Raw genomic sequence first — 15,551 nt, forward strand, 5'->3', positions numbered from 1 at the left:
TGATGGAGAGAAAGTATTTATTAATTATGCTTTTGTAATTTCCTGTTTTTTGTTTGTTTAAATTTTTTTTTTTTTTTTTTTTAAAGTCCCTTTACTTACCCACAGTTGACCCAGGCAATTGTTCCTTGGCCCTTTACTGTTTGGGCTACATCAGACAGCAGTTTCAGGTAGGAGTCCCCCGATGTAGCTAAGGACAGAAAACAAACTGATCAGCCTCATAACCCAAACTGTTCAATAGCTTAGGACAAACCTAGAGCTTTCTGGCACAAAGGACGCTGTCATGTTAAACACAGAGAAGAGCTGAGGAGGAATTGAGTTACAGTGGAGCTCAGTGCCTTGCTAAAGCACCAAGTGACAGAGAGAGATGACTAGAGGAGCATTCTCTAGTACCTTTCAGAGGAAGGGTTCAGGAAAGTAGCTTAAGTTACATCAGCTTTCATCATCTGACAATAGTGTCGCTATCTGGGAGGAGGGAGGATTATAGTGTGTCACAAAGACCGTAGTTGTTGAAGCACATCAGCTTTTTAGGGAAAAGGTAAACAAAGCATGGTTGTTTGAAATAACTACAGTCTGTGAAATCATTCAAGGATAATATCAAAAATCTATGACCAATAAAGACTTTTACAATCCCCTCCCAATCAGATCCAATGTGGCTGAGTTGAGCAATTTGCTTTCTGAAGAAACCAGCGAGGCCCGCTACTACATGCGTTGTAACATTATTATTGATTTTCATCAGATATGGCAACCAAAGCGGATTCCTTTGAGTAAAATAAACAAGGTAATATTCTGCTCCGTGTTACACAAGTCATCATTTTTATACTCCCCCAAAAACCAAATGTGTTTTATTCACTGCACAAAGCGAACAATTCCTCAATGCTCCAGGCTGAGACTATTTTTAGATAAGGGGGCACTGCTGTGACTCCCCAGGGTCCCACATCACACGGCGTTGGCAACAAAAACATCTGGCAAATTCACTATCAGTTTATTACCATGTATAGAGAAGGAAGAAGGCAGATACTGACTGGTTGTTTATCTGCCTTGTTCACACAAGGCATTAACAAGTACAGAATGTACACCAATTCACATCTGGCATCAGAATGCGAAGTTAATATTAAAAAGAAAATTAAAATTAGCATTTTTTTTCCTTCCAATAATAAAAGAAAAACCAAAAATAATCTACAACTGGAAATGATTATAAATACTCTAAATAAGACTTGCGTTCTGCTTATCCAGGCTGCTGCAGCATGATGAAGAGTTTTACTGTACAGCAGCTGCTGGCAACATCTCCACACCAATTAGTTATCCATTTTGACAGTCAAGGCTTATGTCGGAATTTTTTTTCCTTATTCTTCCCAGAAAAAGGGTGACATGATGAGTTGCAACAAATCCAGAGGAGGACAATGCAGATACAACTAAAATACCAAACAAAAAGTGAGCCTTTGCACATTGGGATATACAAATGACCAACGCTTCTGTTTGCAACGATAATGGGGTTGGCATTTATTCCACAACTATTTTCTAGGGGTCCAAAAATGTTGGAGGTTGTCGGGTTTAAGGTTTAAACTTTGTCACAGTGGATGTACAGATATTTCTCTGCTCTTAATGCACAAAGAAATGCAGCTTACATCCTTTCTGTTTGCAGACCTCATAACAGTGTCTTGCAAGAGTTCAGTTTTCAAAATCCACATTCACCCAAACAGTTTAGCGCCCAAACTGACCTGCTGCCTGGACTTTTCATGACGAAACAGTCTTCAAAGAATTCATCTTAATGCATTTTAACTTTACTTGCACAACTAACTTATAGCTTTCATGCAAAACAAATGGCTTAAGACAGCCGTGCACACTTGACCTAGTGAAAAACCCCTGAATGCATTTAACTAGGAAGCCATGCTAGTTTAACAAGCAATCTCTCAATGTGCCTTAAAGCTATAGTAGGTGAGCTTGCTCGGACATTTTATTTTATTTTTATTTTTTAACTCTGGGTGAAGTGGTTCCTCGTCCTGATAGTAGTCTGTACATTTTGTAATCATGAACAATAAGAAATATAGTTAGACCTCTCTGTTTACTGTAAATCTGTAAAAACTCAAAATGTTCGGGCTGAAATGGAGTTCATTTCTTATATTTCGTAAGCTTCTTCTCCCAGCTCCCCTCCTCCCCCTCCCTCAGTGCATACCTGATTCCACACCCGGCATATAAATAGCGTGTTAGGATGAAAATACAAAGTAGTAGAGAAAGAAACTCTGAAGGCAAACATGGCTGAGAAAATGCAGGAAGGATTTCCCGACTCGGTTTATTTGCCTCCTCCCCCAAAATAGCTGAGAAAGAGAAAATTGTTGGTGGAAAAAGCTGCGAATAAAAAAGCTTTGAATCAGGCAAGGAGCTAAACCAGAGGGGGAGGAGCCAAGACAAGGTGCCATTCTCAAATCTTGCTGGCTCCCCAACATTACCTTCCCCAGCTTTAAGACTCATTCACATTCAAACCGCTCAAAGAATGTCTTCATACGGAGCTCAGTCCCACTTTAAACGCAGGCTAAGCCATCACATAGAGTCAGATCTGTAGTTAGAGCTGTCCTTGTCCAAAATCTTCATTAATGCTGTGCATGAACAGGTCAACAGGGTCATTGCCTATGTTTTGAAGAACCCTGAGAAAAAAACTCAACAGGAATGAGACTGAATGCAAAAAGTCCAGATGTTGGTGATGAGTAAGGAAGACAAGACTGTACCTTGACTGCATTCTGAATAAAGGAAAAGTATGTAAAGTGTGTGGAGGTGGAGAGATCACAACCTGTCAGAGAGCATCCTCTGGTGTCTTTTAAGGAAGAAAGTCTGTTGAACGACAGCCAGTAATTATCAAACCAAAGCCGTCTCAGTATCTGGAAGTCATATTCAGTGAGCTTATATACGCTGGTGTTCATCATGAATCATGAAAGAAATCTGCTTATGTAGCACACACTGCTTATTGTGTGCTACAAGGGTCTTTTGAAATAGTAATTACAAAAAAAAAAAAAAGGTAATATCACTGCTCACTCTTCTTCCTCATGGAAATCTGCAAATAAAAATCTAATTAAACTCTACTGGGGGTACATTAGAAGTTCCCTAATGGTTGGAAGGAAACCATTTGTACCACATTACAGAGTTTGACCATTTTAGTTTCTATTAAGAGCTTAGCTCTGATTCTGTATGATATTTCCAAGTTAATTACCAAGATGGACCACTGGGATCATCCACTGGAAGCAATCTGCAGACAAAAGCTGTACTAAACATTAATTTTATATACACTTTAAGATACTGTAAGTGATTTTTTTAAAAATAAATTTTACTAAATCAGATGTGGGAAACGTTGCATTGCATAACAGCTCTTTAGTGTTACAGATAAATCTGAAAAAAATGCATTTTAAGATTAAACAAAAAAATGGAAAATTTGAACTTAATACAGTAATAATTTATGATATACAAGATAAAATCACATTTATTGTTCTTTCTTATAGTAGTTGTGTGAAAGTGAACACTGTGTGCTCATAATACTGGACTTGTTGAACCATTCCCATTTCAGTTTTGCATTAAATATCTATCCATCGTTTACCTAAAGTAAGTTGAGAGCTGTTCTACAACCAAATGAAATCCTTTTCTCTCTTTTTATGGAGTTTTCTGAATGTTACTGAATGTAATTACTACTCAATTCCCCCAAAAGCTGAGGACCACTTCTATAGTTACTGAGTTAAACATGTTTGAATACACTCAGTATTGTTACATGCACAGCAAAGTAAAACTACAGTTAGAAGTCAAGCTCCTCTTTTAGGTACACAACCATTTGTGTCCCAGTATATACACTGGGACACAAATGGTTGTGTGTTGTGTCCCAGTATATACACTGGAGGGGAATGGAGTTACTGCCTGAGGCTGCAACACTGGGGAGCTGGTGGGAAAATCTTCGACACATCGTCACTTCTCACTTTTTCTGTGGGAGATCATTGTAAACCAAAGTATCAACAAATTCACTGCACATCTTTCCAGTCTTAATTTGTTAATAATAATAATAATAATAATAATAATAATTTCATACTCTGTATTAATGTACAATCACTTCACTGCTACTGGAAGTTTGGAGATTGTGTTGAGTTCCTGGGTCTATCCGAGTCTGCAGGGTGTGAACATTAAAGATCGAACCACACTCTAACTACATTATCTGTTTGCATTAGCCCAGCTTGGATTTAATAAAAGTTCTGGTCATACAGCATTTTTCCCAGATCTTTTAAACACAGATCCTGCTTTCCACAGCAGCCAAACACTGTTCATCTGGGTTCTAATATTTCCTCCTTTTCATTGTCAAGATGAGTCCATGTCTTTACAGCATCCTCCACTGCAGTTTTGCTGTCAGCTGCACATGCAAAAACACAAAGAAATAACTGAAGCCATTTTCATTTGCAGCTGTTTTATTTTATTTTTGCACTTTTTTGAAAGTTTTACTGAACTGGATTGTTGGGACATTTGTCAATGTTTAAACAAGTAAAACACACTTAAATTACATCAGAGCATTAAAGCAGCTCAGAAAACCTGCTACTAAGGTGAAAGCAGTCCGAAGACTACAGTCTCAACCTCCACCTAGAAATCTTTGGAGGCACAAGTGCATTGACAGACAATAAATCTTTCCAGAAGTCACAATCAAAGGCACTTCTCTTAAGATCATTCCCCTGTTGTGTGTTGTGACAAAATCTACAACTTTATTAAAATATGATGAGTGGATGTGAATCTTTTCTAACCTGTCTTTGTGTAGAGCACCAGAACATTGGTTCTTGTTCTGAGCAACTTCTTGAAGTCTTTGTGGTCACTGATTTTCTCTACGAGAGGCGATACCTTCACAGCCTCCAACACAGACAGCAGCCACACCTGTGAAAGATGCACATAAAAGAAAACTTACACCAAACCAGACATTGTGGGATGAAACCACAAAATTTTAAACAGAACAGGTTATCAAAATTTTCATTACCAAACTAAATGTGTCCATAACATTGAGCATATAAGAGTTCAGCAGTAGAAACAAGCATGTTAGATGTGTTTAAGTAATAGGTCCAAAATAAAATCAGTTTCAGTGTTTAACAAACACAGCATGCCAGATTGTTCAGATGTGTTTCAGCTACAGCATTGCACATAATAACCGATTTTATTTTCAACTACTGAGACAAGTAAGGCAAGATGCCACTTGTTGCGATGGCCTGCACCAAATGCATCTTCAAAGTCAAACATCTGCATCACAACTCTGAATGACTCTTTGCAAACATTGGTAGTGGAGCTAATATAAGGAATAAAACCATACCGTGGAGGGTGGCCTTTAATCAAAGATGACTAAAGTTGAAAAAAAACCCAAAAAGACTGATTGCGCTTCAGCCATGTGAAGTCATTTCCATGCATTCTAATCCCCTCTATGCCATCAGCATTCATTAAAAAGCTTCTCATTTCTGCCTACAGAGTACTGAATCAGACACCAAACACTGTCTGCTCACTCAGCGGATCCAGTCTGCTGAGCGATATCACCCAGAATGAAAACAAGCACCTGTCAGACTCGTTTTCTATTTTAATTCCTAACAAGATGCTCCTCTAAGGTGAGAGTGCTGTGAATCTTAAGATACAATTTGCAGATCAGTCATTTCAAAATTAACATAAAGAAAACCCAGTAAAAAAAACAAAAGGGGGACTTTATTTCCAGTTTATATACATATGTTGTACAGCCTTTAGTTAATCTTCTCCCATACGAGACGGAATTACAAGAGGCTACTCCAGCTGATACGACTGAGCGCGATTTTGTTGAACAAATTTATCCATGGCTAACATTAAAGTACGGAAAAATTCATTTTTACTCCTACAAACTTGCAGAACCTGGACTGTGAGACAACATGACATTACTTGGAGCAAACCCATCCAAGCAAATGGAAACCATAATTTAACCTGCAGATTTGAACCCAACACCTGCTTGCTGTGAGGAGACGTTGCTAACCAGCACACCACCCTCCACCCATATGGTACTATGCAAGGCGTACCATCAGTCTTCCTAAGTATAATTTGTGTTTAGGTGGGGTGTTTTTGTCACCTGTGCGCAAGTAATTAGGTAGATTTGGCGACACGGTAAACACAAGCTGTGGCAGTTTTTGTTCGGGACTCACTGGAGGCACTTGGCTGATGGTGGGCTAATTAGAGGTTTGGCTAGGTGACACTTGTTTAGAGAGATGGTTATTCAGTAGTTATGAGACAATGGAGTTAGGAATGAGATTAGACTGAAAGATAAAGGGGGTGACAGATGGTCCAAGTCAATCAGGAAAATAAACACTTGATGTAACGTAGACGGATTGAAACTATGTAAAATGTACAAAAAATGAAAATGTAGCTTGAAAAATTCTCAGGAGTTGTGAAGAACCAATGACATTTTAACAGCAAAAGACAAAAACCTTTCATGTATTTATGTAAGTTTTGTAAGTTCTAGAGTCTCTCAATTTCTCTAGTTCTAACATGAACACACTATGCTTTCAGCAGAGGAGCTTAATGCTGTGGTTTAGAAAGATTTTCTGGATGCTTTGACATATTTAGATGACTCTAGTGCACCACTTGAATACACTATGAATGCTGGGGTTCATCATGCACACAGCTGCCATCTTCATCTGCTTCGGGAGCAAGTTACAAGCGTTCAGATCCAACTTCAACCTTTCAGGCATGACTCTTTGATTTTCCACAGACAGATTTGTGATACAACTCTGCTAAGCTGGGGTTTCAGTAAAGTGATTAGAACATTTTAATCCAAGCGAGCTCGGGTATTAAATGAAGACATCTTTACTATCAATAAGTCGTTTAGTTGAACATAGATAAAGATCAGCTGGTAAATGCCGTTTTAGGATCTATTTGTGCATTAGAGAGATAAAGCTGGTCGATAAGTTTAATGTAGAAACCAAAGACATTGTGAGACAGTGTTGCATGAAATGCCCAAACTGGCACCTACTCCGACAACTGAGGCAGTGGAAAAGGATACACGCGCTGTCATCAAGCCAAGGCCACTGATGGCTGTGATAAAACGACTCTTCCACCAGTTAGAGTGTGTCATCTTCCAGTGACAGATGGACAATGATAGAAATGACTAGACCGTGCTGACAGTTTCTCTACAGAGATTTATAAGTGACAGGCTCATTCAGAAGCACTATTACAACACTGCTGATAATTTAAGCTGAACTTTTATCACAGTAAAGTACATGAACAGGCAGCTGGAGCATGGAAATAAAATGTTTCTGAGTTATGTGGTGTATGGTGCATTCAAATTGCATAAGTGAATATCTTTATACATGATTTATTATCACCATTTGTAAAAAATGTGATAAAAAACAAACAAAAATCAAAACAATCCAACATATATCATTCTCACCAATTCAACACGTAAACATCACATTAAATTCAGTTTAAAAGCTGCAGTTTCAAGGATCTTATGGATCCACTTAAAACTCCTGAGAAGGTGTAAACAGTGTGGGGTGTATGAGGATGATGAGAGGATGATGACTAATGCCGGGCGGACACTGTGCGATTTTAGAAATCTGACTGTCGGGGAAATGTTCCCACTTCACGACCGGGTTTGTCCCTCGTACTCCATTTGACCCTACGACATGTGTACTCATACTGTACGACTGCTGTCAGCCACGATTATCGACAACCACGACTACTTGTCGGCGTGTGACGGCACGACGTGCTCGAGTGTGAACAACGAAAAACAAAGGTTCCTAGTTCCTATGACAACCACAGCGTGCCTGACAACGAGATGGCGAGCAGGCAGCAAGTTGTTACACTTGTGTGCGCTGTCTTGTGCGCTGAAACAAAATAAAAAAAAGAAAACCTCGTGTTCTCTCCATATCTCTACTAATCTCTCTTCTAGCAGCTGTGTCCACCGCACACATCTGAAGATGGGGTTGCCCACCATTGTTTAAATCTCCACCGGTGTCTTCTGTGCAGGTGCGAACGTAGAATCGTGACGTAACATCACTCACACTGTACGAGCGACGGCGAAAATTCTGACATGCCAGAAGTTTGATCGGGAGGTTGCAGCATCATCGTTAGAACGTGGCAGCAATTAATCCTTCCTTGTGAGTGTTCTCACACTGTATGGCTCACGACCTCCCGACCGGACATCCCGACGCTACGATGTTTCCACGATGACGCAGCGTGGTCTGCGACAGCAAAATCGTGGTGAAATCCCCTCAAAATCGCACAGTGTCCGCCCGGCATAACTGTCAGTACCAGGAAAAGATTTAGCATATTCAGTGCTTCAGTCTTCAGTTGATCACACTAAAAAGGTAGGGCTGTGAAGATATGCTTTTGTACCGATTCGATTCCGACTTTTTGGGTGCCGATTCGATTTACTTCGAGATTCATAAAAATTCTTCAATGTTGATGATTTTTGTAATTAAAAACTAATTTTTTAAATTTTTTTTTATAAAACTTCTTTTTGCTTGTAATTTTTCTTGATTTCAGTTAGGAAAAAACAACACAGTAGCCAGATCATCATTCTGCTGCTATAATGTCCAAGAAGACAAGTAAAAAGATCAATAAAACCAATGAAAATGACAAAAATTTTATAGTGGATTAATTTTATGTATTTGAAAATATATATATATATATATATGTATTGTTTTTTAACCTCCCGTGGGCTCACCATCTGCGGGAGGAGCCGTAGGGGTCGGGTGCAATGTGAGCTGGGTGGCGGCAAGGGGCGGGGACCCTGGCGGTCCGATCCCTGGCTGCAGAAGCTGGCTCTAGGGACGTGGAACGTCACCTCTCTGGTGGGGAAGGAGCCTGAGCTTGTGCGCGAGGTTGAGCGGTTCCGACTAGATATAGTTGGACTCACCTCGACGCATGGCTTGGGCTCTGGAACCAGTACCCTCGAGAGGGGCTGGACCTTCTTCCACTCTGGAGTTGCTCATGGTGAGAGGCGCCGAGCAGGTGTGGGCATTCTCATCAGCCCCCAGCTTGGTGCCTGCACGTTGGGGTTTACCCCGGTGGATGAAAAGGTAGTTTCCCTCCGCCTCCGGGTGGGGGGACGGGTCCTGACTGTTGTCTGTGCTTATGCGCCGAACAGCAGTTCAGAGTACCCACCCTTTCTGGGGTCCTTGGAGGGAGTGCGGGAGGGTGCTCCTTCTGGGGACTCCATTGTTCTGCTGGGGGACTTCAATGCTCACGTGGTCAATGACAGTGAGACCTGGAGGGGAGTGATTGGGAGGCATGGTCCCCCCCCTCTGAACCCAAATGGTGTTTTGTTATTGGACTTCTGTGCTCGTCATGGATTGTCTATAACGAACACCATGTTCCAGCATAAGAGTGTCCATATGTACACCTGGCATCAGGATTCCCTGGGCCGCAGTTCAATGATCGACTTTGTAGTCGTATCGTCGGACCTGCGGCCACATGCCTTGGACACTCGGGTGAAGAGGGGGGCGGAGCTGTCAACTGATCACCACCTGGTGGTGAGTTGGCTCAGATGGTGGGGGAGGAAGCCGGTCAGAGCTGGCAGGCCCAAACGTGATGTGAGGGTCTGCTGGGAACGTCTGGCTGAGTCCCCTGTCAGAGCGAGCTTCAACTCCCACTTTCAGCAGAGCTTCGAACATGTCCCGGGTGAGGCGGGGGACATTGAGTCCGAATGGGCTGTGTTCCGTGCCTCTATTGCTGAGGCGGCCAGCCGGAGCTGTGGCTGCAAGGTCGTTGGTGCCTGTCGTGGCGGTAATCCCAGGACTCGTTGGTGGACACCAGCAGTGAGGGTTGCTATCAAGCTGAAGAAGGAGTCCTATCGGGCCTTCTTGGCCTGTGGGACTCTGGAGGCAGCTGATGGGTACCGACGGGCTAAGCGGCATGCGGCTTTGGCCGTTGCCGAGGCAAAAACTCGGGCATGGGAGGAGTTCGGCGAGGCCATGGAGAAAGACTTCCGGACGGCTTCGAGGAGATTCTGGTCCACCATCCGGCGGCTCAGGGGGGGGGAAGCAGTGCTCCATCAATACTGTGTACAGTGGAGATGGGGAGCTGCTGACCTCAACTCGGGACGTTGTGGGTCGGTGGAGGGAATACTTCGAAGACCTCCTCAATCCTACCAACACGTCTTCCCATGAGGGAGCAGAGCTGGTGGACTCAGGGGTGGACTCTCCTATCTCTGGGGCTGAAGTCGCTGAGGTGGTCAAAAAGCTCCTTGGCGGCAAGGCCCCGGGGGTGGATGAGATCCGCCCGGAGTTCCTTAAGGCTCTGGATGCTATGGGGCTGTCCTGGCTGACACGCCTCTGCAGCATCGCGTGGACATCGGGGGCAGTACCGCTGGATTGGCAGACTGGGGTGGTGGTCCCCCTTTTTAAGAAGGGGGACCGGAGGGTGTGTTCCAATTACAGGGGAATCACACTCCTCAGCCTCCCTGGTAAGGTCTATTCAGGGGTCCTGGAGAGGAGGGTCCGCCGGATAGTCGAATCCCGGATTGAGGAGGAGCAGTGTGGTTTTCGTCCTGGTCGCGGAACAGTGGACCAGCTCTATACCCTCTCTGGGGTCCTGGAGGGGGCATGGGAGTTTGCCCAACCAGTCTACATGTGCTTTGTGGACCTGGAGAAGGCATTCGACCGTCCCCCGGGGGCTCCTGTGGGGGGTACTCCGGGAGTATGGGGTACCGGACCCCCTTGTACGAGCTGTCCGGTCCCTGTACGACAGGTGTCAGAGCTTGGTCCGCATTGCCGGTAGTAAGTCGGATTCGTTTCCGGTGAGGGTTGGACTCCGCCAAGGCTGCCCTTTATCACCGATTCTGTTCATAACTTATATGGACAGAATTTCTAGGCGCAGCCGAGGAGTTGAGGGGATCCGACTTGGTGGCCTCAGGATTGGGTCCCTGCTTTTTGCGGATGACGTGGTCCTGTTGGCTTCATCTGGTCGTGATCTCCAGCTCTCGCTTGAGCGATTCACGGCCGAGTGTGAAGCGGCTGGGATGGGAATCAGCACCTCAAAATCTGAGACCATGGTCCTCAGCCGGAATAGGGTGGATTGCCCTCTCCGGGTCGGGAGTCAGGTCCTGCCTCAAGTGGAGGAGTTTAAATATCTCGGGGTCTTGTTCACGAGTGAGGGAAGGATGGAGCGTGAGATCGACAGACGGATCGGTGCGGCGTCTGCAGTTATGCGGGCTCTGCGCCGGTCTGTCGTGGTGAAGAAGGAGCTGAGCCAGAAGGCGAAGCTCTCGATTTATCAGTCGATCTACGTTCCTACCCTCACCTATGGTCATGAGCTGTGGGTCGTGACCGAAAGAAGGAGATCTCGTATACAGGCGGCTGAAATGAGTTTCCTCCGCAGGGTGGCCGGGCTCTCCCTTAGAGATAGGGTGAGGAGCTCAGTCATCCGGGAGGGGCTCAGAGTAGAACCGCTGCTCCTTCGCATCGAGAGGAACCAGTTGAGGTGGCTCGGGCATCTGGTCAGGATGCCTCCTGGACGCCTCCCTGGTGAGGTGTTCCAGGCACGTCCCTCGGGGAGGAGACCCCGGGGAAGACCCAGGACACGCTGGAGGGATTACATCTCTCGGCTGGCCTGGGAACGCCTCGGGATCCCCCCCGCAGAGTTGGCAAATGTGGCTGGGGAGAGGGAGGTCTGGGCTTCCCTGCTTAGGCTGCTGCCCCCGCGACCCGACCCCGGAAAAGCGGCAGAAGATGGATGGATGGATGGATGGATGTTTAACAAAAAAAAAAAAGAAGAAAAAAAAAATCGATTTTAAAATTGTGAAGAAAAAAATTCAGATTTCCGATCTTTCGATTCGATTTTCCCAACCCTACTAAAAGGTCTGGTTCTATGGATTCAAGCAAAACATGTTGCTGAAAAGAAATACAAAGTGAAACTCTTATCTTTAATATGTTATGGCTTCTGTAACTAAATCAGCCAACTCTTATTTATTGTAAGAACTAGGAGTGGGAAAATCGAATCAAAAAATTGAAAATCTGGAGTTTTTTGGCTTCACAATTTTAAAATTCTTTTTTTTTTTGGTTAAAAAAAAATTATTTCTTTCAAATAAATAAAAAGAATCCATTTTGAAATTGTTGTCATTTTTATTGATCAACTGATTTACTTGTCTTCTTTGGCATTGTAGCAGCAGAATGATGGTCTGGCTACTGTGTTGTTTTTTTTCCTAATTGAAATCAGGAAAAATGACAAGCAAAAATAAAGTTTTATACATTGATTTGTTTTTAATCTACAAAAACCAGCAATATTGAAGAATTGTTAGAATCGCAATTTAAATCGAATCGGCACCCAAAAAAAATCTGAATCGAATTGGGACAAAAGCATATCATCACAGCCTTAGTGAGAAACAGTGTGATGATGTCTCTACAACAATTAGGATGTTCTTGATTCAGTCATTCAAAGGTGCAATCACAATTTATCCAAACTTGCTTATAGGAATAATACAAACATTTGACATTTACAATTTCTTTACCTGCTCAGTTTCCATTATTGTTAACTGAAATATATATTATATATATATATATATATATAAGGGCTGTAACAACATCTTTTTGTCTTGATTCCATTTTGGGTGTCATTTCGATTTAAATTGTGATCCTCATGATTCTTCCATATTGCTGATTTTTGTAGACTAAAAACAGACAAAAACAATTTACAAAACTTGTTCTAGTCATTTTTCTTAATTTAAATTAGAAAAAAAACAACACAGTAGCCAGACTCTCATTCTGCTGCTATGATGCCAAAATAGACAAGTGAAAAAAATAAAAATAAAAAACAAAAATGACAAAAAATTATATAATGGATTTCTTTTTATTCATCTAAACAAAATTAATTTAACAAAAAAAAGTATTTTAAAACTGTGAAGCCTAAAAATCCTGATATCTGATATTTTCAATCAATTTCCCATTCCTAACAATATTTTCTTCTTATATAAAAAGGCACTTATAATTATGTGCCAATGAGTCTCATCACTGACAGTGAAGCTCACATGAGTATTATTCAGATAAAGTACAGGTAACAGAGCAGAGTTTTAGTTTGGAGAACTCTTGACGTGAAGACCTCAAATGAGCTTTATTGTCCTGTTTGCCCTGTCACAATGAGCCAAGTAAGAGATACACAAACAAAACCCAACCTGTGGCCCCTGATAAATCATCTGTGTAAATTAAAACCTCTTTCTTTACTCTACAGTCGGTAGGGAAGGCATCACAATGCAGCTGTGTTCATACTTTAACACCATCTTTCCTCTTTATCATTATGCTCTTTAACAAATGCTGCAAGCGCGAAGCCTGACTGCTGCAAAGCAAATCCATGGTGAGCGATGCAAAGAGAAAAAGCACAATTTCGCTTAACACCCAAAACCATTTTTCACATAGTTAGACAGGTATCTATCGAACGTGCATGAGGAATGCTAAATGAGGACAAATGCAGAGAAAGAAAACATGCTCTTACTCAAACAATTATGGCCTTCAGGTTGGTGTTGATACTTTAATGCTTTATCATTATTATTATTGTTCTATTAATTTGATTTCAAGTAACACATTCCAAAGACTTTGCAATTTGTCAGATCACTCAATACACAGCCTTAACAAAAAACCCAATGCAAAATAAATTGAGCAGAATTAGGCCAGAATAGCCTACGTTATTGATACAGTGCCATTTCATTTGTTGTCAGAGTTGTATTAAGGATACAGAAAAATAAAAAGACATAATTACAGGATGAAACGCTGTTTAAAACATTGGCTCTGCTAAAATATGAGAAAACTGGCAGTAGGAAAAACAGACACACAAAAACGAAAAAAAAAAAAAATTGTCAGCTGGCATGTACCAAGTGTGAAAACCATGTCATCGCGCTTCTGTAATAAATAAGCAAATAAATAAAATATGGGGCTTATAGAGCAGCAGGTGCCTGCCCCAGCCTCCAAGCCGATACCCTCCGTCTGCTGTGACAAATATACGACTTAATAAACTGCATCCAGTTTAAGGCCAATACTGAATCAGCACAAATCACACCAGGGTTTGTCAAACGGCTGCGTTCACTTTCCTCTGACTAATGAACCAGTCAGGCATGTTACTGTGTGTGGACAGGATGACTGTAGAGGATGCTATGCAGCATCCGATAACACAAACAGATTACTCTGATCAAGAGGAGCGAGCAACGTTTGCACAAATCACATTTCAGATACCTGCAATGAAAATCGTGGAAGAAGGTGAGCCTTCAATCACACGGCCAAGCAACTGCTGGAAGACAAAACTGCATATGGACGCTAAATACTTTACTGATACTAACTAAAACTGTAAAACTTTCTAGCTTTTAACTTGTCTTGTTAACCTGTTCATCACATAATTAACAAACAACTGTAATGATTACTGAGAATCAAATAGCATTTAGTACTGGTTTTAAAATGGTACCTTACTGAAAGCCCACATGCATTTAGACCAGGGGTACTCAGTTCGGTCCTACAAGGGACGCAATCCTGCAGGTGTTCCATGTAGTCCTGCTTGAGCACACCTGGATCAAATTTAATGGATCAAACAGCCTATCAGGTTTTGGACAATGACTCATTAATTTGAGTCAGCTACGTTGGAGCAAGGACACATGGAAAACCTGCAGCCCTCGTAGGACCAAACGGAGTATCCCCGATTTAGACTCTACATTTTATATTCCATGATGCTTAGATTGATGACTTTCTCTATGACCCAGTTAACTGAACTGGTTCTTAACTGAAGTATAGATGGGCTTAGGTGCCAGACATAGCAATATAGTGCTGGAAACAGGACAATGAGACATAAATCTCATTCAAACAAAAACAGTTCACTTTTAATAAAAAGAAAATCAATAAAAAGTATTGACACTTTCGACAAACTGATTAGTGCTGCACATCACGAGTGTTGACACATGGAACATCTAGAAATCTGAGAATTAAAAAAAAACACTAAACAAAAAAAAGATAAATCCTTGAATCCATAAAAAAAATACAACTGTTTATCTAATTAAATCATGAGGCCAGAAAAGATTCCCATCTTCATTTCTGGTGCTTGAAGCGTTTCAATTCCCTTCCATGACCCAAAAACATGCATTTTAGTCCAGTGATTTTTCACTGCCTCTAGGTATGAGAGCAAATGATTGTATGAATGCCTTCTAGGCATGTGACTGACCATGCACTGTCCAAGTTGCACCGCGCCCTTTGCACAATGACACCTGAAAGGTCCAGCTCCCATTCTCCAGAGCAAAAGGAAGCAGATACAGAAAAGGAGGAATAGACTTAAATGTTGGTGTCCCTACCTGCTAATAAAAATAAACATACACTGCTGGATATTTATGTTTGACTAAGATAGCATTTATGCAAATAGTTACCTTTATATGCCAGGAAAATCTGTTTGTTAGAGGGCACAATAAGGACCGTGCATCTAAATCAAGACAATGCTGATTATTCTATTGGTGAATTGGTGAATAAAGAATTCTGAAAGTAGGCAGTCTCACACATATTGATTATTACTCTGGCCTGAAAAAGTATGTATCATTGAGAGGAAAAACAACAGTTTGGAGGTTAGCAGCCAGA

At 42.0% G+C, this 15,551-nt stretch overlaps 1 protein-coding gene across 1 annotated transcript in view; it reads right to left on the reverse strand.

Moving 5' to 3' along the window:
- Window positions 1–15,551, reverse strand: part of pdia5 (protein disulfide isomerase family A, member 5) — a 63,426-nt gene that overhangs the window by 45,417 nt on the left and 2,458 nt on the right. The window contains exons 2-3 of the mRNA XM_079253711.1: window positions 4,761–4,887; window positions 100–187 (exon numbers count right to left, since the gene is read on the reverse strand). Of these exons, the coding sequence (XP_079109837.1) occupies window positions 100–187; window positions 4,761–4,887 (215 nt within the window). The remainder of the gene's footprint in view (window positions 1–99; window positions 188–4,760; window positions 4,888–15,551) is intronic.

This window comes from Telmatherina bonti, assembly GCF_933228915.1.
Source record: "Telmatherina bonti genome assembly, chromosome: 15".
Classification (NCBI taxonomy): domain Eukaryota; kingdom Metazoa; phylum Chordata; class Actinopteri; order Atheriniformes; family Telmatherinidae; genus Telmatherina; species Telmatherina bonti.